This window comes from Dryobates pubescens, chromosome 12 (assembly GCF_014839835.1).
Source record: "Dryobates pubescens isolate bDryPub1 chromosome 12, bDryPub1.pri, whole genome shotgun sequence".
NCBI classification, from domain to species: domain Eukaryota; kingdom Metazoa; phylum Chordata; class Aves; order Piciformes; family Picidae; genus Dryobates; species Dryobates pubescens.
This window is the reverse complement of record NC_071623.1, coordinates 3,020,764-3,044,274: the sequence shown is the minus strand read 5'-3', so window position 1 is coordinate 3,044,274 and position 23,511 is coordinate 3,020,764. Positions and strand designations below refer to the sequence as shown.

Genomic DNA, 23,511 nt, shown 5'->3' with positions numbered 1-23,511 from the left:
TGTCCACTGGCAGCCTCACTCCTCAGGAAGGGCATCTAAGAGCAGCTTTTGGGGGTGCTCAGCCCTCACAGGCCTTAAGCTGAGACTACAGAAGTTTCCAGAATTCACAGGGTGATCTCTAGTCCAGCCTTGGAGGCAGGTTTGATCCCAGTTTATAACCAACAGTAGATGAGCTTCATGCATCCCATTCTTACATGGCCATGACTTAGCTTTGTGCTGCAGTTCCTTGCCAGAAGAGCAAGCACAGCCCTGTGTTGGGCCAGAGTCACCCTGGCACCATCTCATGCACACACTGGTGCTCACCTGCAAGGACCTCTGGCAAGTCTCAACCCACCAGCACCAGCTCCAAGCAGAGGAGAGCCCAAGGCAGCAGCTAGTGGAAAGTGCAGAAGGGACTCTCAAAGGCATGACAGAAGCTCACCAAGCCTCAGCCATGGGGAAGGAGCAGCTCCAAAGTAGTCTTGCAGCTCTGTTAAGCTTGGGGCACAGAAAGCACTAGTCAGTGGCAGATGGTTGCCAGGAGGAGCTCATCCTGCTCCTCAGGTCTCAGTAACACTTCCTCTCTTCCAGCAAAGACCAGTGCTCCCACAACCCCAGAGGAGAGCCAGCTTGGCTGCGTAGTCTAAAGAGGGCACCAATAAAGCCCTGGCATCACAGGACAGGCGAGAGCATGCTGCCACAGCAGGCAAGCAGGCACAGCCACTGTGCTCACCAGCCCAGCCCACGAGCTGCCAGCATTCAAGTGGCAGCTGGCACCTGCTGGGGATCAGTGTGAAACCTGTATCACATTTCCATGGCTCAGGCACCAAAAGGTTTTCATTGCCTCCTTTGCACCAAATACTGAAGTACCAGCACAGGTGTGAACTAAGATCCTCTCCACCCACCCACTTCTATCTTTGTTCATTCACTTACAGGGACATAGCATGTGTTACAAAACAAACCAGGAAATGTTTATCAAATGCAGCTTTAAATAGTGAAAGCCCTAAAACAAGCTGCAGAAAGCTAAGGCAGGAGCAAGTGACACTTCCAGGGCTGTGTCCACCACTGGAGCTCAAGCAAAGTGAGCTATGGAGGAGGCAGATACCTCCTCCTTGACAAGTTAGTTTCATGCCCTTGCACTGGAAGATATAAGGAGTTGCATCTCTGAGGAGAAACAAGGGATGGTTGGTTTGTCTCCCCTGGCATGTATAGGATAGTCAAGCCTGAAAGAGCTATTACACATTCTTCTACCTAATGCAGCAGCACACTAACTGGATGTCTTGTGCTCTGTGGCTCACACAGATCTCTCTTCCACCTGCACTGCCTCTTACCCCAAATGAGCTGCTGTACCCATTCAGACATTTCTCTAACAAGACCTGGCCTGTCTAGGCTCCTCATCTGTCCTGTAGTGGCAGCTATGGGCTTCACCAAGGCTGAAAGGAGAGCAGTGTTTGTCCAGCACATTGGGGGTGATGCAGGTGGAGTTTTTGCAGTCCAGTCTCCCCCTTTTGGGAGGGAGATCTCTCAGTAGTTCTCTGTTAAGACCTGCTTATACACAAGGTGCTTACCAGCAAAATCAAAGGGCATGGTCCCTCACCATCACCAGGAAGCACTACAATGGAGAGCCATGACAATTCAGACAATGCCACTAGTAAGCAGACTGCTTGGCAATGCTTAACAAACATCTTCTATGAGCAAAAAAAAAACCAACCCCAACCCAAAATGTTGTATGGATAACCAAAAAGACCTATGCTGAGAATAAACCTTCAATCTTATTTGCCAGCAAAAAGTCAGAGAATCACAGAATCAATAAGGTTGGAAAAGACCTCAGAGATCATCAAGTCCAACCTGTCACCCAACACCTCATGACTAGACCATGGCACCAAGTGCCACGTCCAATCCCCTCTTGAACACCTCCAGGGATGGTGACTCCACCACCTCCCTGGGCAGCACATTCCAATGGCCCAGTACTCTTTCTGTGAAGAACTTTAGAATAGAATAGAATAGAATAGAATAAACCAGGTTGGAAGAGACCTTCAAGATCATCGCGTCCAACCCATCACCAATCCAACACCGCCCAAGCAACTAACCCACAGCACCAAGCACCCTGTCAAGTCTTCTCCTAAAAACCTCCAGTGATGGCGACTCCACCACCTCCCCAGGCAGCCCATTCCAATGTGCAATCACTCTTTCTGTATAGAACTTTTTTCTAACATCCAGCCTGAACCTCCCCTGGCGCAGCCTGAGACTGTGTCCTCTTGTTCTGGTACTGCTTGCCTGGGAGAAGAGACCAACATCCGTCTGTCTACAACCTCCCTTCAGATAGTTGTAGAGAGTAATAAGGTCACCCCTGAGTCTCCTCTTCTCCAGGCTAAGCAACCCCAGCTCCCTCAGCCTCTCCTCGTAGGGCTTATGTTCCAAACCCCTCACCAACTTTGTTGCTCTTCTCTGGACTCGTTCCAGCAAGTCAACATCCTTCCTAAACTTTCTCCTCACCTGCAGCCTAAACATTCCATGGCACAGTTTGAGACTGTGTCCTCTTGTTCTGTCACAGAAAACTGAGCTGAAACAGTCCTTGGAGAGGCACTTAGGCTCTCAGCAGGACACGGATGCCCTCACAGATGATTGCCTCATCTGCCTTTGAAACTCCCAGTGCTGGTCCTGCCCCAGAAATCTATTGCAGTGCTTCACCTAAAATAAACAAATAGTCCAGGCCTAAGTCTCCCTTGCTGCCATTTAAGCCCAAAGTTTCTTGTTCTGAACGTGGCAGAGAAAGCGAAAAGTTCACTTTTCCCCACTTGCATTTTTCCCAGACAGGTGCCTCAAGTCTCCTGCATCTCCTATTGGTGTGTTCTTCTCTGCATTAAGATGACACCAATTCTTTCAACTTCAGACAACCCTTTAATTGCATACAACTATTGTTTTGATCCAGGAGGTCATGCATAGAGCTTTAGAGCTTCTCCTTGCTAGAGTCCATGCAAAAAGCACGAAGACAACAAGGTGCGGTAAAAACAAGTGAGCCACGGAAGGAGACAGGTTGCAAGGCTCAGTGTTCCAGACCCTAACATGGAGCCAGTTAAATAAAGAATGACTACAAGGATGACTGCCCATCACCTTGACTCTCCTCCTCTGGGCCTCTTCATCTCCATTTGATGCTCTCTAATTTTCTGGAACAAAGCTGCGGTTTCATAGCTGAGCGTTACGCAAGGCTGGGCAGGAGGAGTTCCTGACTGCTGGGAACTTTCTTTTCCTGGTGAATGGTGGAGCAGAGAGACTCTTCTCCCAGGCAACCAGCACCAGAACAAGGGGACACAGTCTCAAGCTGTGCCAGGGGAGGTTTAGACTTGAGGTGAGGAAAAAGTTCTTCACTGAGCGAGTCGTTCGTCATTGGAATGTGCTGCCCAGGGAGGTGGTGGAGTCACCATCCCTGGAGGTGTTCAAGGGGAGATTGGACGTGGCACTTGGTGCCATGGTCTAGTTGTGAGGTCTGTTGGGACAGGTTGGACTTGATGATCCTTGGGGTCTCTTCCAACCTTAGTGATACTGTGATACTCTCTGTGGCTGCTCAGGCTGGCTGCCTCCTGTTCCTGCCACACAAGCTTCATCTCTGGTGTCCCGAGGGTGCAGCCCAGGAGGTGGACACAGGAAGCTGCATATTTCATACCCATAATATCCTGTGCCTATAAATCCAGCTGCAAAGTCTTTCTCTTCCTCTTCCTTCCCTCTCTGCTCCCGTGGGAGATGCTCCCTATCAGGTAACACTGGGGGAGTATCTCAAGGCTCTTAGTCCTGGCTAGGCCTAATGCCAGGAGGAGAAGGCGGAAGGGCAGTCTCAGACCTGCCCAGCCTGAGCCCAGCCTAGCAGTGGGGGGGGGGGGGGGGGGGGAGAAAGAGTATACCCTCAGGTGGGGAGAAGGGAAGTGCTGGGAGGCTTTGGGTGTGCTGGAGGGGACTCTGTGTGCTTTGGGATTCTTTTGTCACTGTGCTTTGTAGGTTCTGTACAACACCAATTGCTTTGCCATTTAAGCTCTCCATCACTTTGAACTCCATTTGTGTGATGAGTGTCATTCTCAGGGGGCAGGAGAGGACCTGCCTGGCCTCAAGCCGGGACACCGTCGCTCCTGCCGGGGCAGTCGTTCAAGGTCTTTCTCTTGGGCGGTTTGGGGCTCGCGGCTGAGCGCGGGGCCTGGGCCGCGGGGGCAGCGCTTGCGGCTGCGGCTGGGGCTGCGGCTGCAGCTGCGGCTGCGGCTGGGGCTGGGGCAGTGGCCGCTGCTGCACGCGCAGCTGCTTTGGGGTGGGATTGCAGGGTGGCTGAGGCAGCTTCCGCACCACCATTTCGCTGTCCACCTTGCAAGCCTGCATCATTTGCTCCGCACCTGCAGTGAGAGAGGAACCGAGCAATCAGGCACACGCTCGAGTCTAAGCGGTTGGACAGGCAGCGAAAAGTCTCTGGCCCAAGCAAGATAAAGCCAAGGATTATGACACCAAGTTAGGAGCAGATGTTGGTCAGTTAGAGGGTGGAAAGGCTCTGCAGAGGGACCTCGACCTACTGGACAGATGGGCAGATTCTAATAGCATGGCATTTAACAAGACCAAGTGCCAGGTGCTGCACTTTGGCCACGGCAACCCCATGCAGAGCTACAGGCTGGGGGCAGAGTGGCTGAGAGATGCCAAACAGAGAGGGACCTGGGGGTGCTGATTGACAGCTGCCTAAACATGAGCCAGCAGTGTGCCCAGGTGGCCAAGAGGGCCAATGGCATCCTGGCCTGCATTAGGAATAGTGTGGCCAGCAGGAGCAGGGAGGTCATTGTGCCCCTGTACACTGCATTGGTTAGGCCACACCTTGAGTCCTGTGTCCAGTTCTGGGCCCCTCAGTTTAGGAAGGAGGTTGACTTGCTGGAACGAGTCCAGAGAAGGGCAACAAAGTTGGTGAGGGGTTTGGAACACAGCCCTGTGAGGAGAGACTGAGGGAGCTGGGGTTGCTTAGCCTGGAGAAGAGGAGACTCAGGGGTGACCTCATTGCTCTCTACAACTACCTGAAGGGAGGTTGTAGTCAGGCAGGGGTTAGTCTCTTCTCCCAGGCAACCAGTACCAGAACAAGAGGACACAGTCTCAGGCTGCACCAGGGGAGGTTTAGGCTGGAGGTTAGGAGGAAGTTTTACACAGAGAGAGTGATTGCCCACTGGAATGGGCTGCCTGAGGAGGTGGTGGGGTCGCTGTCGCTGGGGGTGTTCAGGGCGAGGCCTGACAGGATGCTTGGTGCCATGGGTTAGTTGATTAGGTGGTGTTGGATGATAGGTTGGACACAATGATCTTGAAGGTCTCTTCCAAGGTTAGGAAGAAGTTCTACACAGAGAGAGTGATTGCCCATTGGAATGGGCTGCCTGGGAAGGTGGTGGAGTCACCATCATTGGAGGTGTTCAGGAGGAGACTTGATGGGGTGCTTGGTGCCAAGGGTTAGTTGTTTTGGTACTGTTGGATTGGTTGATGGGTTGGACGCGATGATCTTGAAGGTCTCTTCCAGCCTGGTTTATTCTATGTATTCTATGTATTCTATATTCTAAAGAGGATAGTCACCCTCTTACATTAATACTCATTTTTTCAGACTTCTCTTAATTCTAGCTGAATCAGGACACAGGAATTGCAGATACACTCTAACTGCACAGTTGAGGGAGCAATGCATGCCACTCAAACCAGAACATCTGTAACGCAGAAGAACACTAAGCTGGGTATGCTCACACCAGTGTTGTGCTCACGAGCTATGGCAAGCCTTCTGAGATGACATTCCACAGCTGCACTGTGGTGAGCTCTCTCAGTGAATAGGGAAAGCACTTGCTTATTCTTCATCATCAGAACTTCAGGGGAAGCAGGAGGGCCATGGCAAGCCACCCATACTTAAAGCGTGGTAAGGCTGCGTTCCCCTCAACTGTGGCTCTGGTTATGCTCGCCGTCGTTGTCAGCCTGACCACTGGCAGCTTTGAGGCTTCAGCTAAGGTTTCCATCAAGCATTGCCCTCTTTATCTTGATAATGACTGTTGTGTACAAAAGACCTTGTTGTCTCATTTTGTAACTGGAGAGCTGACTCACACAGAGACTAGCTGTTACTTGAGATCACACAGGAAGCCTGACAGCGTGTGTGGGCAGCGCTCAGAAACAAGCCTTGAAACAAGCCTTGCAGGGGGGATCTCTCTCCTGATTCAGCCCCTCCTTACAAGTGTTCCACGTGACTCAAGTGCCAGCTCAGTATCCTCTGTCCACCCAAACTAACAGCAATGCCCAGTTGTAATTCAAGGCAAACCCTCTGTCAGTCTTAGATCCCCCTCTCAGAGAAGTCTCTGGCATTTCCTAAGGTATCAACTATGGTCCTAAAGAGGCATGAATTCTCAACCACAGACAAAGCCTCTGTCCACTCCAAAAACCTCAGCTCTTTAAAGTGCTTTGAGTTAGATCTCCAGTGTTGGTAGGTCTCCAGGAGCATTGCTGTGTGGAGAGGGCAAGTCCTGTGAGGTGCCTGAACTCTTTTTTGGCCTTTCTCACAATGTGTTCAAATATGAGCAATGATTTCAAGGATCCCAATTTTACACTGTGTAAATGCAATGGAAGGAAAATGAAATCTGCTGACAGAATACCTAGTCACATCTTTTAACCTCACAGATGCTTGGTGATGATTGGTGGCCTTGGCCAAGCTTTAGAAGAGCAATTCTACTCCTGTGAATAAACAAAAAGGGCTTCAAAAAGGTCCCTTTTTCAAAGCAGATATCAGAAACTGAGAGCAGCAAAGCCAGCTGATTTGCCAAGATATACCATATGCCAAACCTATCTTACTGCTCATGCCAAGGCAGAGAGCAAGCTTCTGTTTACAGGGATGCTGTTAGCAGGAAGCTCTTAAGATTTAGGTGGCTGGATAGCAACATAACCACCCCCTTTAAACACTTACCATCATCTTCAAACCTTTCTCTTTTCTTCTTCCTGATGCAAAAAATAACCAAAATGAGAAAGATGACCAAGAAGACTGCACCTCCTGCTATGATTAAGATGAGATAAAGGTCCAGCTTGCCTAGAAAAGGGAATGAAAGAGGAAGTTAGGGCAAAAGAAATAACTTGCACAATGGCTACCTGGAATTCTGTGTTCTCTTCCACTGACTGTATAGGCAGCCTCAGTGAGAAAGCCCACCCTCTGCCTTGCTCTGTGCACAGCAGGAAGTTGCTGGTCCTCACGTGGGGAATTTTGATTCCATACTGAGGGATTCAAGTTCTGCAGAAAACTGAAACCAGAGCGCTCCTGGGGGCCAAACTGTCTTATGTAAATTACCACAAATGCCCTGCTCCTGCTTGCAATGGACTATGCAACAGACAGCAAGTGTTCAGGCAGTGCTCAGCATCTGATGGGCATCAGCATCAGCATTTGATGAGCAGAGTCCAACAGGATGGCATTCAACAAGGCCAAGTGCCGGGTGCTGCACTTTGGCCACAGCAACCCCAGGCAGTGCCACAGACTGGGGTCAGAGTGGATGGAGAGCAGCCAGGCAGAAAGGGACCTGGGGGTGCTGGTTGACAGCTGGCTGAACATGAGCCAGCAGTGTGCCCAGGCAGCCAAGAGGGCCATTGGCATCCTGGCCTGTATCAGGAATAGTGTGGCCAGCAGGAGCAGGGAGGTCATTGTGCCCCTGTACTCAGCACTGCTTAGGCCACACCTTGAGTCCTGTGTCCAGTTCTGGGGCCCTCATTTTAAGAAGGACATTGAGACTCTTGAATGTGTTCAGAGAAGGGCAACAAAGCTGGGGAGTGGTCTGGAGCACAGCCCTGTGAGGAGAGGCTGAAGGAGCTGGGGTTGCTTAGCCTGGAGAAGAGGAGGCTCAGAGGAGACCTTCTTGCTCTCTCCAACTCCCTGAAGGGAGGTTGTAGCCAGGTGGGGGTTAGTCTCTTCTCCCAGGCAACCAGCACCAGAACAAGAGGACACAGTCTCAAGCTGCACCAGGGGAAGTTTAGGCTGGAGGTGAGGAGAAAGTTCTTCCCAAAAAGAGTAATTGGCCATTGGGATGTGCTGCCCAGGGAGGTGGTGGAGTCACCATCTCTAGAGGTGTTCAAGCGGGGATTGGACGTGGCACTTGAAGCCATGGTTTAGTTAGTCAGGAGGTGTTGGGTGACAGGTTGGACTTGATGATCTCTGAGCTCTTTTCCAACCTTATTGATTCTATGACTCTATGAAAATGATGGGATGAACAATTCTATCAGTCTCATTCATTCCCTCAGCCAGCCTCATTTTGCTGGCAGGCTGCAGTTTCTTCCAGGAGACTTCACCTCTGGTGAAAGCAGCATCACAGTGTGCACTGGGAACCTCTCTGCCACCCACAAGGCTCTTGATTCCAGAAAAAACTCTCCTCTTCCAATGACCCAAGGTCCCCCTGAGTGTAGTGGAGACAGTACTGTCCATAGGAGGAGGAGCATGGTCCGCCTCACTGCCCCTGGCTTGGTCTTTGTGCTGTTAGTGGGAGGCAGCAGCAGGGTGGGGAGAGTGGAGGTGGAACAGCATTAGGTAATGCCAAGCAGAAAGAGAGACTCACATTCTGGCTACCACAGCAGCAATGGCTCTCAACAACTGTAGTGGTATTAGACTTACAGTACCCCAGGTGTGGAGAATCGTGGGTGCTCCTAGCACCTAGACCAGTACTATAGACAGGTGCAACTGCAGCAGGCTCTGTAGGTTTATCTTAGCAGATTATGGCAAAATAGACTTTCTTACCTGAGCAGTTAATTACTTTTTGAGTTGTTTTTTCACTGACTTCGTTGCTAACAGCACATCTGAACATTCCAGGGTGCCGGGTGTGCAGTTCCAACCTCGCTGCATTCTTTTGGAGTCTTTTGGTTTTATCTTGAGTCAGTTCTATCAGAAATGTTTCACCCTTCGTCCTCTGCTCCACCTCACACTTGACAGATGCGGTTTTATTGATGCATTCAGCACTGAGAGTAGGCTGAGGAACAGGCTCTGAAAAGAAGAGAAGGGACAGGCACATCTGAGGGGGTTTCTCCTGTTGAAAACCTCTGAGATAGATCAAAGCAGAGAATTAGCCACTGTTAAGCAGGAAGGAAGCAATAGCAGCTCATGGGACTGGAGAATAATGAAGAGCAAATTAGACATCCACTACAGAAGTAACATAGCTAATAAAGAAAATGCAGTCTATTAGCCTACATATTTGGCCTAGCAAAGCAGAGCTGCACCACCATCTTGGGACTACTTTCAGGCTCATCCTGGCTCACAGCCAGCCGGCCAGGCGAGGGGAGGGAGGGGAAGGAGTTGTGTTTTCAGTGTACATGGCAGTTAGGAGGGGCTTGGAGCCACAGCCTCCTCCAACTCCCACTTCAGTGTTTTGGTGCAAATGAAGTGGGGCTGTGATCAGCCTGTGCCCATCAGGAGAGGTTTCCTCTCGGCCACAGCAAACGGCTGCTTACGATGCTTTATGTGCTGCCAACGGCACTCAGCTGGCACAACAGCCACAGCATGGAGATCCATCAACATGGAATAGAAAACACAAGCCAGACATCTCTTAGCTCTCAATGAGATTATGGCAGGGAGGATTGATTTCTGTCTCTTTTTATGTCCTGCAAACAGCTAGCTAGAGTTTGGTTCCAGGTTGTCTGTCACTGGCGGCACTGAAGGAGCCAGAAAAGCCTGCTGGACATTCCTCGACTCGGGGCCACTGGCAGGGACATCAGATGGAAAAAATGAGGTTGTTACCTTTCAGACCAGGTAAACAAAACCATGCCAGGGCCACCTCTGGTTATAGGCAGTGTAAGTTATTGAGATCATAAATTTTAAAGCCAATAAGGGCTCCTTGTAGCAAACGCAGTCTAGGTTCATCCCGTGACATCTGCATCCACCCTTCCTTCTTAAGCCCACTCCTCTTCTGCAGACTGTAACCTAACCTGATGGATTCTGTGACCTTCTATGACCTTCTATCACACAGGGGAAGATCCCAGTGTGAAACACTACAGTCCAGGTCCCCATGATGTCATGGTATCATCTAAACTGTTACTTCGGTGTGGGGGGGTGGGGAACAACTCTTTGTCCATACCTACTAGCAAAGTATAATTTGGCTGACAAATAACTCTAGCTCCCAACAGCTGCTAAAGAACTTTACTTCCAAAAGTGCATACCAGAGGTAAGGCAGCCTCTGTGCTGCATGGTAGATGAAATGATGCAGCACATAGCTATACTGGAATTTTAACCTGAAACTGAAGCCAGGCTATCCCAATGATATCTGAATGGCTTAAAGCATCAGCAAATAACATCAGGCCTTGATGACTGAAGCTGTAAATGCTTTGCAATACTACTTCCCAAAGTAGTGTGGCATGAAGTTAGAGCAGAACTAATTATGCTCAGTGATTTTGGTTTCCAGCTCAGTCTCCTCTAAGTAACAGCACTCTCTGAAGTTAACAGCATATTTTTGCTGACAGGGTCTGCTCCTTGTAGTGATAACGTCCGATGTACACAGCACCATTGGTGTGCAGGCCAAGGTCACTGCTAAATCACACTGGGGGGGTGCAGAAAGTAAAAGGCTGCACCTGTGGGGAGGGACAGGCAGGACAGAGTGACCCTAAATAGGCCAACAAGGTATTCCATTCCATATACATCATAGTCAGGATAAAGCTCAGGCGTCACCAGGGTCAAGCTCTCTTCTTCAGTGGCCGGCATCTGAGGAGAACTCTGTCCACTCTGCCCTTGATCCTGATTGATGGGTTCCTGAATCCAGTTGCAGAATCCAGCTCTTGAATCCAGTTCCCATCTGTCCCTGAGTCCAGTCTGGGACTTCCCCAGTTCCTGCTCACAGCATCATTTGTGATGATGATGTAATTGCTGTGAGGGTGTTTGGGCTCAATGTTGGGTTTGTCAACATATATATATATGAAGTTAATATATATAGATGAAGTTAAAGCTTAGTTTTCTTTTCCAATGTGTAAGTCTCTCTCACTAATTCCCTTCCTATTCTTCTTCTAGGAATGGAGAGGGGTTCAGAGAGAGCATCTGCCATTCATCTAGTGGGCAGCCCAGCCCTAACCCTTGTATGGTGAGACAGCCTCACAGCTCAGCAGCCTACTACCACAGAGCATCCCACTGTGCAGAAACCCTGCTAAAACCATTGCAGCTGTACCACTGCCTTATCAAGGCATCATTTCTGTAGCACCAGCTGGTGCCCACAAACTCCAGAGTTTGGCAGAGGTGTGCATGCTGGCTGAGGAAGGACAGAAGAAAATTATCCTCTTGCTGTGCAGCTTAGTGGTCTGGAGAGGTGGCAGCAGCTGTAAAAGAGCAGAATAGCCATTTCCATCTTTCCTACTCATCCCAAACTCTTGATCTTCTGCCACTCTGATCTGTCAAGACAAGATACAGCACACTAATGAAGGCTGCCTTCATGTTTTCAAAGCATGCAACTTGGGTGTGTTTGAACAGCACATTCTTCATACTTGTTGTGTTCTGCTCTGCAAGGGTAGGCTGCAGAAGCCTTCTTCCCCTGCAAATGCAACTCCTATTGTGGCATATGTCAGGGGAGGTGACTGCTGATATTAGAGCAAAAGCAGAGTGGAACTGCATTGCCTAAATACAGGCATTTAGTGCCACCTGGGCTCTTGAGCACTCCTCAAGAGAATGGCAGGTGCAACATAAGCTGCTTACCTTGCTGGAGCATTAACTGGAGACCAAAGCTCATAACTTACTGTCCATAAAATAGTACCAGAAGTACCAGAATTGATCAGTGCATCAGCCACAGCTGTACCTCACATAGCTTGCTGCACTCCCACAATAGGGGTCTGGAAGCAGGATGCTGCTAGCAGCATTGCCCTCTTTGCACAGTGCTGCTGCAGCTCAGGGCCCAAGGGGACCCAGCACCACATGCAGTGATGCAGTACAGCTATCCATGCTCACCCTGCTGCCAACACAAGTGCTCATGGCTGCTTGCTGGGGCTCATGCTGGCTGAGGAAAGACAGAAAAATCATCTTCTAGCTGGGGAAAAAAAAACTGGTGGCTGAGAGGTGAGGCAGAAAGAAAGGCATCAGCACAAGCAAGAGAAAGGAGAGGAGCGGCACAGTGCTGTCAGAGACAGCAGAAAAGAGGTATGCCTCAAAGAACTCCCCTCAAAACAGAAAGGAGGGCAATGAGAAGGAGAGGTTGTAGAAGAGAGCAGGAATACCAAGTCTGATTTGGCTAGGCTTGGAACGGTGTGGGAAGAGCAAACACTCACCCAGAACAATGAGCATTTTTTCTTCTTCTGCCTTCAGTTTGCCGTTCTCTGCATACACAGTCACAGTGTAGTTGCCACTGTCCTCTTTCACAACATTTTGTATCTGTAGAGTCCCATTTGGGAATATCTTACATCTGCACTGCTCCCTGGTCTGATAATAGGTAACTGTCTTGTTTTTGAATCGAAGCAACTTATTTCTGCCTCTCAGCCACGTTGCATCATACACCTCCCCAGCAAGAGAAGTGAGGCTGAGAAGAGCCGACTCATTCACTGCCCTGTAAATCCTGCTGGTGGCAGAGCCTGCAAAAGGAAGCACACCCCAGCCCATCAATGTGTCTCTAGCAGCCCCACAGCCATGTTCAGTGACCCAAAAGGGTGCTACCCCCAGGTTGTTTAAGCCTCTCTGCATTATTGGTCTTGCCTTCTTTCCCTGCTCCAAAGCACCTCTTGATTTTTCATCGAATGTCAGAGTCCAATTTAAGGCTGAGAGGGAAGGAAGATAAAAGTCAGGCTTCCAAAAGCTGGCTTTATGCTCTGGCTGAATTATTTAGAGTGGTTTTGCATGCCAAGACTCATGACTGCCATGAGCCTAACGCTAAACTTAACCCTTCCTGAGGGTCACTTCCATGTGTCACTTTGGTGTGTTTTGCATGTGACACAGGCTGGCACTGAGGGTTTGGAGCACAGCCCTATGAGGAGAGGCTGAGGGAGCTGGGGTTGCTTAGCCTGGAGAAGAGGAGGCTCAGGAGACACCTTATTGCTGTCTCCAACTCCCTGAAGGGAGGTTGTAGCCAGGTGGGGGTTGGTCTCTTCTCCCAGGAAACCAGCACCACAACAAGAGGACACAGTCTCAAGCTGTGCCAGGGGAGGTTTAGGCTGGATGTTAGGAAGAAGTTCTTGCCACAAAGAGAGACTGGCCATTGGAATGTGCTGCCCTGGGCAGTGGTGGAGTCACCATCCCTGGAGGTGTTTAAGAAGAGCCTGGGTGAGGCACTTGGTGCCATGGTTTAGTTGATGAGATGGTGTTGGGTGATAGGTTGGACTTGATGATCTCTAAGGTCTTTTTCAACCTGGTTAATCCTATTCTAAATACTTAGAGCACTCATGGCTGCAAACATCACTGTGGACAGCAGGAACACAAAATAGTAGTGGTCCTGGACAGTAGGATCAGTGCAGCAATAACAGTGATGGCAGCAATAATAACAGTGATAGTGGCCCACGTCAAGCAGCAAGTGAGTGAAACACAATGAAATGGAGGCAGCTTTTCCAACCTTATTGATTCTATGATTCACCTATTTTCCCCCAAAGAGAGAAACACTGTGTTTATGCATATTTTCATTGCAGTCCTTCGTTCCTGCTCTCTCAGGCAATGATGAACTGCATGACAGAAGTAAAACTGAAACCTAGCTGCGATTTCACCAAATTAACAATATTAGAGATAATCAAAGAACTGAAATTGTGTGCCTCTGTGACAAGAAAATTCGTACTGAAGTGCTTCCAGCAATTCACCTCCCTTCTGAGGAGAGGCTACTGTTTCACTACTGTATTTCTCACAGGACATTTGCCATGTCTAATCAATTATTCTGAAACCAAGCTATCAGCCAAACAGTCCTGGAGGCAGCTATCCTCCACACAGATGAAACTACAGATTATGCCTAAGTATTTGAATTCTGGTGCTTCTTTCTGCTCAGGCATGCTCAGGTGTTTAGAGCTAGTAACAACATTTCTTCACATAACCAATACTGTTATTTCTTTCTCTCTCTGAAAGTAAAGGGGGGGGAAAATGGGCAGTCCAATGGCATCTCTATGGACAGATCCACTTAGACACATCTCAGGATGTTTGTCTGATCTCCACACTCTTGCTCACAGAAAGCTGAGTATCTCACACATGTGATATTAAAAATCTGTTTAGCTAATACAGAATACAGAATTAACCAGGTTGGAAAAGACCTCAGAGATCATCAAGTCCAACCTAGCACCCACTCAACTAAAGCATGGCACCAAGTGCCTCATCCAGTCTCTTCTTAATCACCTGCAGTGATGGTGACTCCACCACCTCCCTGGGCAGCACATCCTAATGGCCAATCTCTCTTGCTGGGAAGAACTTCTTCCTCACCTCCAGCCTCAACTTCCCCTGGCACAGCTTGAGACTGTGTCCTCTTGTTCTGGGGCTGGGTGCCTCGGAGAAGAGACCAACCCCCACCTAGCTACACCCTCCCTTCAGGTAGTTGTAGACAGCAAGAAGGTCTCCCCTGACTTTCCTCTTCTCCAGGCTAAGCAACCCCAGCTCCCTCAGCCTCTCCTCACAGGGCTGTGCTCCAGACCCCTCCCCAGCTTTGTTGCCCTTTTCTGGACACCTTCCAGCAGTTCCACATCTAGTGAAGCAGCGTTTCTGCTAAGGCCAAACGAAATGCTCTCCAAGGGGCAGAATGATCTCACTTGCAGTCACAAGAAACAGCTGAAAGGAAAATCTCCCATAATAAAGGAAAATCTCCTATAATAACTTTAGGGAAGGAAAGAAGTCTTTGAAACAAGTTTTCCATGGAAGGAAAAAAAAAACCCCAAAGTCCTTATTTCTGCTGGGGCAGATGTTTTATGTATCACATTTAAAAACATAATCATCCTTATTTATAGATTAATGTTGTTCTGGAAGAGGGAAACAAGCATTAAAGTAGTAGATTGGACAGAGGGGGAAAAAAAGCTACCTATGGATGATTTAATTATCTCCATCTCTGATAAATTTCTCTCCTATGTGAGTGAACATCTTAATTATTGAGATTCTTAAAAGGGAGAGCAATAATGCACAAAACATAAAAGATGCATGTATTTGCTTGCTCTTTTCACACCATAGACCTCTACAGCTCCACTGAAGGCTCCAAGACAATGCATCCCATCTTTCTGTTCATATTTATAGAACAATATCATCTGCACTTTGAAAAGATTTGCTCATCTTTGATAAGGGAAGGAAATTACAGGAGGTAATGCGCCGTGAACGGGATCTCTGATGGAGCGCCGGCTACCTCCAGGGCAGGCAGAAAACTGCATGCTGACATTTCTCATTATACATGTGTCAAATTAAGGCTCATTAACTTAAAACCCAAACTGTTTACAGCTTGTTATTGTAACTGGAATAGGAAGCTCAGGTCCTGCCCTCCCCCCACCCCCTCCCCGGCTGAAAATTAAATCAAATAATAATAGCAAGACCCCAAAGGTCTTCGCTCCCTGGGAAAGTGGAAGTCATTTCTTATCAGTAACATCCCACCAAGAAATAAATGGTTTAAAATCCAATTTTAACCACATTAGGCTGAAAGGGGGGAAAAAAAAAAAAAGAAGGGAAAGGAAAGGAAAGGAAAGGAAAGGAAAGGAAAGGAAAGGAAAGGAAAGGAAAGGAAAGGAAAGGAAAGGAAAGGAAAGGAAAGGAAAGGAAAGGAAAGGAAAGGAAAGGAAAGGAAAGGAAAGGAAAGGAAAGGAAAGGAAAGGAAAGGAAAGGAAAGGAAAGGAAAGGAAAGGAAAGGAAAAAGGGAAAAGACAAGAAAAGAAAAGAAAAGAAAAAAGAAAAGAAAAGAAAAGAAAAGAAAAGAAAAGAAAAGAAAAGAAAAGAAAAGAAAAGAAAAGAAAAGAAAAGAAAAAAGAAAAGAAAAGAAAAGAAAAGAAAAGAAAAGAAAAGAAAAGAAAAGAGAAAAGAGAAAAGAGAAGAAAAGAAAAGAAAAGGAAAAGAAAAGAAAAGAAAAGAAAAGAAAAGAAAAGAAAAGAAAATAAAAGAAAAGAAAAGAAAAGAAAAGAAAAGAAAAGAAAAGAAAAGAAAAAAGAAAAAAGAAAAGAAAAGAAAAGAAAAGAAAAGAAAAGAAAAGAAAATAAAAGAAAGGGGGAAAAAAGTAGGAAAGTAAGAAAAACTCACATGTTACTCTGGGGAAAAAAATCAGCAAGCACTTGACTAGGAAGATCCTCCTACAGTTCATTTTCAGGGTCAGCCCCCCAACCCAAAAAACACCCCAAAACAAAACAGTGTTGCCTCGTCTAATTGTAGCTCCGGGCAGGTGAAAGGGTTTTCTGCTGTGAGCAAGCTGCTGTGGGACGTGTTGGTACAGCCCTCATGCCCTCCTCCCCTCCTCCAGCTCTCACCCTAGCACTTCTCGTTTCTAGCACAGGCACAAAAGAGACAAGACCTGGGCAGAAATGCCTCTCAGCAGGGTGTTTCAGCAGGGCGGAGGCAGCGTGCAGCAGCAAGGCAATCACACGAGAAAGTGTAAGAACGCTCCTGACGTCCATCCACCCAGCTCGAGGGCCAGCCCCTCACCCTCTTTAATGTTGGCATGAAGGGTCCAGCTCCAGCACCCATATGCCACCCTCCTAGCATGAGTTTTTGAAGTGGGGGGAAGAGGTGATGGGAATCCTTCTGCCCCCCACGGCCTCAGCAGGAGCAAGAGCACAGCAAGCCCGGGATCCCCAGAGAGGAGCAGGCTGTTGATTTCTGTTGGGCAATGTGCAGGAAGGAGACATGCTTCCCTTGGACACTGTTAGTGTCGGCTTCACATCAGCCTCTGTCTGTGAAAGGCTGGCCAGTGTCACCCAGAGGCATCCTGCAGGCACAGAGGGCTGTTTGAGCAGGCCACGAAAGAGGGATGAGAATGGAAGGCTATGAAACCACTGCCTTGGGTCTACCTAAGAAGCCGGCTCTGAAGCTGGGTGGTGTGGGAAGGGTGATGAGGAAGGAAGCTGGGAGGTGGCCTGGGAGTTAGGTCCCAAAGCATGTAAGAAGCTCATAAAATCTTTAGTCCTGTTTCCAGTATGAAACAGACGGGGTGGTGAGGATTTTTAACGGCATCATCCCTAGCACAATCCCTCTGCTGCAGCACCCACTGAAATCTTCTGGCTTTTTATCACAGGTGTAGAGCAAGGAAGAAGACAGAAGACAAGACGTGGCAAAGGAGATGTGCAATATCAGATAAATACTTCTCATTCACTTGTGTGACTCTCTTCCTTGGAGTTACAGGAAGATTCTGTAAGACACCTCGTCTCCTGCCTCATTGCAGCTGGCAGTAATGCTGGTAAGAACCATCCCTTTTTGCACAAAAAGAGAAAAAGTCACCTGAGGTAAAACACACCAGGGGCACAGTATTGCTGCCTCTGCATATCACAAGCAAGCCAAGTTTTTCTTCCCTCTTTTTGTTATTGTTTCTTTATAAAGAATGCATAAGGGAAGCACATGCAGGAGAAAGGAAGCAGCAGCACCAAGATGACATTTCTGTGCCTGACAGCTACCCTCTGCGGGGAAAAGGAAGCCGAGGGCAGGGGTTGCCGTGCCTGGGCATCTCACCAGCCAAGCAGACTGTGCTGGCAGCTCTGGCCGAGGGGGGCTGCAAGGACCCCCTCCTCCTCAGCAATGCCAGCAGAAACATGCAAGGTCTGCATGCTTGGGCACATCTGTTTCCAGCACAAGTGACTACAGGGCTTTGGGCAAAGGCAGCAACCCCCATCCCTCCTGTTATGTCTTGTTTCTGGGTCCCCAAAGCAGCATGGAGGGAGGCCTGCAGAGCAATGAAACCACAGCCCACACTGTGCTCAACCATGTCTCACCTCTTCCTCAAGGCAGCATCTCTCAAAGCCACTGCCTGCTTCCAGTGTACCCCTGTGTTTTGCCTGTTTGTGGGCACATTCAGACTGCAAACACGCTGGGGCAGGGCCCTTCCCTCTGCTCTGTGCACATATGGAACCTGCTCTGGGCCATCCTGCTCAGGGGATACTTCCTGATACAGAGCTGCACACAGAAACTGGGAATGCTGCAAATGAAACACATATGGAAAGAGAGGTGTGTATGTGTGAAAGGAGAGAGGAGAGAGGAGAGAGGTAAAGCTCCACAGCAGCAGAACATGGCTTTAAAGGATGCCCTGTATTCATAATGAAGGCCACTACTTAATCAAGTTTGTCGTGCTCAGATGCCCACACTCTGTCCCACACACAGAGGGAAGCCCCTATGCTTCAACACATCAAATGTGACATCCCTTTTCCTGCTAGAGCAACAGACAGACACAAGCAAGAAACTATTCTTAAAGGATATAAAAGGCCTGCTCAAAAACACTTTTTCTGTGAGCAGTGAAGAGGCACCCAAGAAAGGTGCTGAGGGCTCAGTACTGATGTCCCCTGTCCACTGTGCATCACAGGAGTGACCCCAGGATTGGTATTTCTGAGTGCTTGGGTGGGTGTGCACAAAGTCAACTTGCTTAGAGGTTTTACATAACAAAAGCACAAGAAAGCCAGCAAAGGAGCACCACCACCCACCTGCAGCAAGGCTTCCCCATGAGATCCTGCCTTGTGCATAGTCCATCTCACTGAGCAGCCCCTTTTCTAACCAGTGCTGGAAGCCTCCTGCATCAGACCCAGCTTCACAAGGGGAAAGTACCCTGTACCTCAACCTCCCTGACAGCTGAGAAGTGGGAAAATGGCAATATCCTTGTGCCTGTACCTTTCCTCTCTTGAGAAGCAAGACAAAGCTGCAGTCCTGGCTTGGTTTCAAAGCCTGTTTTAGAAGAAGGCAGGGATTTTCTGGATGTCACTGAGAGAGAAGCACTGAAGTCCTTCCACTGATGTGTCTGTTTACCCCAGATGAAGGCATGAAGTAGAGAGTGTCCAGAGTATCTATGGAAAGCTTGGCAGCTTTGGGCTACTGCTACACATGAGCTCTGGAGGCCAGCAAGTATCTTCAGCAAAGTGGTGTGGGATGCACGTCCTGAAAAGAGCTACACCAGGGAGCGCTGGCAGAGCAGCCTCCAGCACCAACCAGCAATGCCCTCACAGGCATGGTAAGAGATACTGCTCACAGCTGTGTGTGCCACAGCTCAAACACTGTGCTGAGCAGGATGAGGTGAGCTCTGCCAGGCCTGCAGATAACTGTGCCCTCGCACACTTCTGCTCACTGCAGACACCCTCGCTTCCACCCATCACACAGGAAGTGAGACTGCTGGGGTGAACACAAGCCGGCCAGAAAACCAGGACACCAAAAGAAAAGCAGGTGTCTCCCAGTCTGGTGGTGCTGGACTCAGCTTAGGTTAGGCCTGTCAGCACATGGCTAAGGATGTCTGGCCTCTGTTTAGCTCGCTGCCTTGACAGACTTCTCAATCTTCTGACACACAGTAGGGCACAGCTGTGACATTGGGGTGTTTCTTCACAGCCACTGCTATCTCTGTGGTGGTTTTTCCACCCCAAACCCACAGAGGGCTGTAGTCATATCCATTTGCCGTTGTCACTTGCCCTCTCTTTTATTCTTCTGTTCTTGTACCGTGCTAAGCAGTTCGCTCGCTGGGAATGCAAGTATCGTACTTACCTTTCATGTGACGGTGACAGACTCCCACACATCTGAAGGCAACAGCTCAAGAGACAAGATGTAGCTGTTACCAGCTCTAAGTTTTCAACTTTGGCATGAGTCAATAAACATTCATGCTTGAGGCTCATCAAAAAAAATAATGTCCTTAGATCTGCTGGAAGAGTACAAATACACTCAGCATGTTCTTCTCAGGAAACCCTGTGTGCACTGAGCCAGGGTGGATTTGTAGCCCATTTGCTAGTTTGCACCTCCTCTGGTCTAAAGCATAGGTCATAGAATCATAGAATTATAGGATCATAGAATCAATAAGGTTGGAAAAGACCTCAGAGATCATCAGGTCCAACCTGTCACCCAACACCTCATGACTAACTAAACCATGGCACCAAGTACCACGTCCAATCCCCTTTGAACACGTCCAGGGACCCCCCAGGGACCCCACCACTTCCTTGGGCAGCACATTCCAACGGCCACCAACTCTTTCTGAGAAGAACTTTCTCTTCACCTCCAGCCTAAACCTCCCCTGGTGCAGCTTGAGACTGTGACCTCTTGTTCTGGTGCTGGTTGCCTGGGAGAAGAGACCAACCCCCACCTGGCTACAACCTCCCTTCAGGTAGTTGTAGACAGCAAGAAGGTCTCCCCTGAGCCTCCTCCAGGCTAAGCAACCCCAGCTCCCTCAGCCTCTCCTCACAGGGCTGTGCTCCAGACCTCTCCCCAGCCTCTTTGCCCTTCTCTGGACACGTTCAAATGTCTCAATGTCCCTCTATACATGACCAACACACAAGGTGTTTTGCTGCTCACTGTGGATCCCAACTTTGCAGCTCAGTTTCCCCTGCTTCTTCTCTGGTCCCACAAAGTTTCCTTTACCCTGTGAAACTTGTTTTGGCCTCTCCAATGTCTGTTCCTGTACACAGCCATTTCAGCCCATTGACCTACCCAAACCTGCCAGCTGGCTAACTGTGAAGACAGAAAGTGGGGCAGAAAAAGGATCTGAGACCCTCACCATGGCAGCAAAGCTGGTGAGGGGTTTGGAGCACAAGCCCTATGAGGAGAGGCTGAGGGAGCTGGTGTTGCTTAGCCTGGAGAAGAGGAGGCTCAGGGTTGCTCTCTACAACTCCCTGAAGGGAGGTTATAGCCAGGTGGGGGTTGGTCTCTTCTCCCAGGCAACCAGCACCAGAACAAGAGGACACAGCCTCAAGCTGTGCCAGGGGAGGTTCAGGCTGGATGTTAGGAAGAAGCTCTTCACAAAAAGAGAGATTGGCCATTGGGATGTGCTGCCCAGGGAGGTGGTGGAGTCACCATCACAGGAGGTGTTTAGGAAGAGCCTGGATGAGGCACTTGGTGCCATGGTTTAGTTGATGAGATGGTGTTGGGTGATGGGTTGGACTTGATGATCTTGAAGATCTTTTCCAACCTGGTTAATTCTATTCTATTCTATTCTATTCTATTCTATTCTATTCTATTCTATTCTATTCTATTCTATTCTATTCTATTCCATTCCATTCCATTCCATTCCATTCCATTCCATTCCATTCCATTCCATTCTATGTTTTTGCTAATCAGAGTGGGGGGACACACTCCTCTCCCCACAGCCCTGAGGAAGCACAGGAGGCACAACTCTTTGGCCAGACCACAGTTTGGCCATACCAGGTAGTGCACTCCTCTCACTTGGGTAAGCCATCTCCATATGGGGGCTGAAAAACAACAGCAGACCCAAGTGGGCAGCTCCAGAGCAGTGGGACAGGAGTGACACTCAGCTCTGCTGCCAACATGCCACGCTTGCAGAGGAAACACTGGGCAGCTGCAGCAGGGGCTCCATGAGTTTTCCTTGCTTTTCCACAGCATGGGAAAGCACAGGCACAAAGCTGCCTGTGTTGCTAAATGTTTCCAGCCCACAGTTCCTGTCAACAGCCAGGAGAGGTAATGGCTAAGGTGCTGTGTCATTGCATTTCTGGGGTTTCAGATGCCAGTAATGCAGGTAGGGGATTGTTCTGCATAATGCATCTGAGCACTGGGAGACTGGAGGCAAGTATTTCTACCAAGGCCAACCCCTCCTCTGTCACACTTCTGAGAGTCAGAAGGAAACCAGCATCTCACAAGGTTAACAAGAGAGGCACTGTCCACCACAGCAGTTCTAGTAAAGCTCCCCCACAGCCTGGGCAGTCGGGCATCCTGTGGTAGCCAGCCCACAGTGCTCGCTGCAGCCCAGGCGTGCCTCTGCACCCAGCAGCCCATGGAGGCTCCCAGCTCTCAGCCACAGCAGCACGCAGGGGTGAGGTGCTGCTCTGTATTAAGCAAGGCTTAACCTTATTTGTGATCAGCCCAGTGTTATGGATGGGGAAGTGAGGCAAAGGAGGACAAAATAACTTGCTAAGGTCTGCCAGCCAATAGGAAGGACAACAAATGGAACCAAATTTTACCATGGGAGTGGTAAAACACTGGACCAGGCTGCCCAGGGATATGGTCGAGGCCCTGTCCCTGGAGACATTCAAGATCAGATTCAATGTGGCCCTGGGCAGCCTGAGGTGTCACTGCAGAGAGGCTGGACAAGATGACCTTTGAGGGTCCCTTCCAACACAATGCAATCTGGGAACCTGTCAGTCTGCTCCTCTGAGCCAAACTCCCAACTGCCTGTCTCCAAAGCACCTTCCATTCAGACCGTTCATTGTGGCAAGCAAGGTCTCAGTGGTCAGGTTCAGGATGCTGTCACCATTCTTCTCAGTTCCCCTTTTGTTTGTCACAGAGCAGTGGGCTTTTGGGTCACTGCCTCTCTCATGTCCCCTTCATACACCACTTTAGCAACTCAATAAACATTTGCTGAGCCTTAGTGGCCACTTTGCAGAGCTGCAAGTTCACAGTGTGCCCTCAATGGAAAGATACTGTGCATGCCTTGTGCCCACACAGGTAAGAAGCACCAGGCTGGAACTGCAGCTGCAGTGGCTATTTGTGTTGTCTTGGAAGTTCCTTCAAACTCTGCAGCATCAGTCACAGTATCACAGTACCACAGTATAACTAAGGTTGGAAGAGACCCCAAGGATCATCAAGTCCAACCTGTCCCAACAGACCTCACAACTAGACCATGGCACCAAGTACCACGTCCAATCTCCCCTTGAACACCTCCAGGGACGGTGACTCCACCACCTCCCTGGGCAGCACATCCCAATGACGAACGACTCGCTCGGTGAAGAACTTTTTCCTCACCTCGAGTCTAAACCTCCCCTGGCACAGCTTGAGACTGTGTCCCCTTGTTCTGGTGCTGGTTGCCTGGGAGAAGAGACCAACCCCTTCTTGTCTACAACCACCTTTCAGGTAGTTGTAGAGGGCAATGAGGTCACCCCTGATCCTTCTCTTCTCCAGGCTAAACAATCCCAGCTCCCTCAGCCTCTCCTCACAGGGCTGTGCTCAAGGCCTCTCCCCAGCCTTGTTGCCCTTCTCTGGACACGTTCAAGTGTCTTGATGTCCTTCTTAAACTGAGGGGCCCAGAACTGGACACAAATGACTGGACAGTCATTCAGTATAAGCACATTTACTTCCCTCTCTGTGAGGCTGTTCAGCCACTGGGTGCTTTAAGAGAGGTGATATCAAATTCATGGCAGTATTGACTCTGACTGATCTTCTCCTCATTAAAGAAGGGCCTCTCCACCTACAGCTTGTTCTCCAGAGAAAGCTACAAACAGGCATTTGTATTTGCCAAATAACAAAGCTTTGGACTCTCAACAAAAGGTAAAGAAACAAAGCTCCTCATCAGAGACTAGATCATTCACCATGGCCTCCTATGACAGCTTTAGTTGGTGAGATGGTGTTGGGTGATAGGTTGGACTTGATGATCTCGAAGGTCTCTTCCAACCTGGTTAATTCTACTCTACTCTATCCTATTCTATTCTATTCTATTCTATCCTATTTATTCTATTCCATTCCATTCCATTCCATTCCATTCCATTCCATTCCATTCCATTCCATTCCATTCCATTCTATTC

General features: G+C 49.0%; 1 protein-coding gene across 1 annotated transcript; it reads right to left on the bottom strand.

The window, feature by feature from the left end:
• Positions 1–4,015: 4,015 nt before the first annotated feature.
• On the bottom strand, positions 4,016–16,175 carry LOC104299543 (T-cell surface antigen CD2). The gene is made up of 5 exons (XM_009899709.2): positions 16,115–16,175; positions 12,217–12,516; positions 8,723–8,965; positions 6,917–7,036; positions 4,016–4,355 (listed from the first exon to the last, which is right to left on the bottom strand). Exons 1-5 carry the CDS (start codon positions 16,173–16,175, stop codon positions 4,117–4,119), a joined length of 963 nt encoding a protein of 320 aa, XP_009898011.2. The 3' UTR covers positions 4,016–4,116.
• Between the last annotated feature and the right edge of the window lie 7,336 nt (positions 16,176–23,511).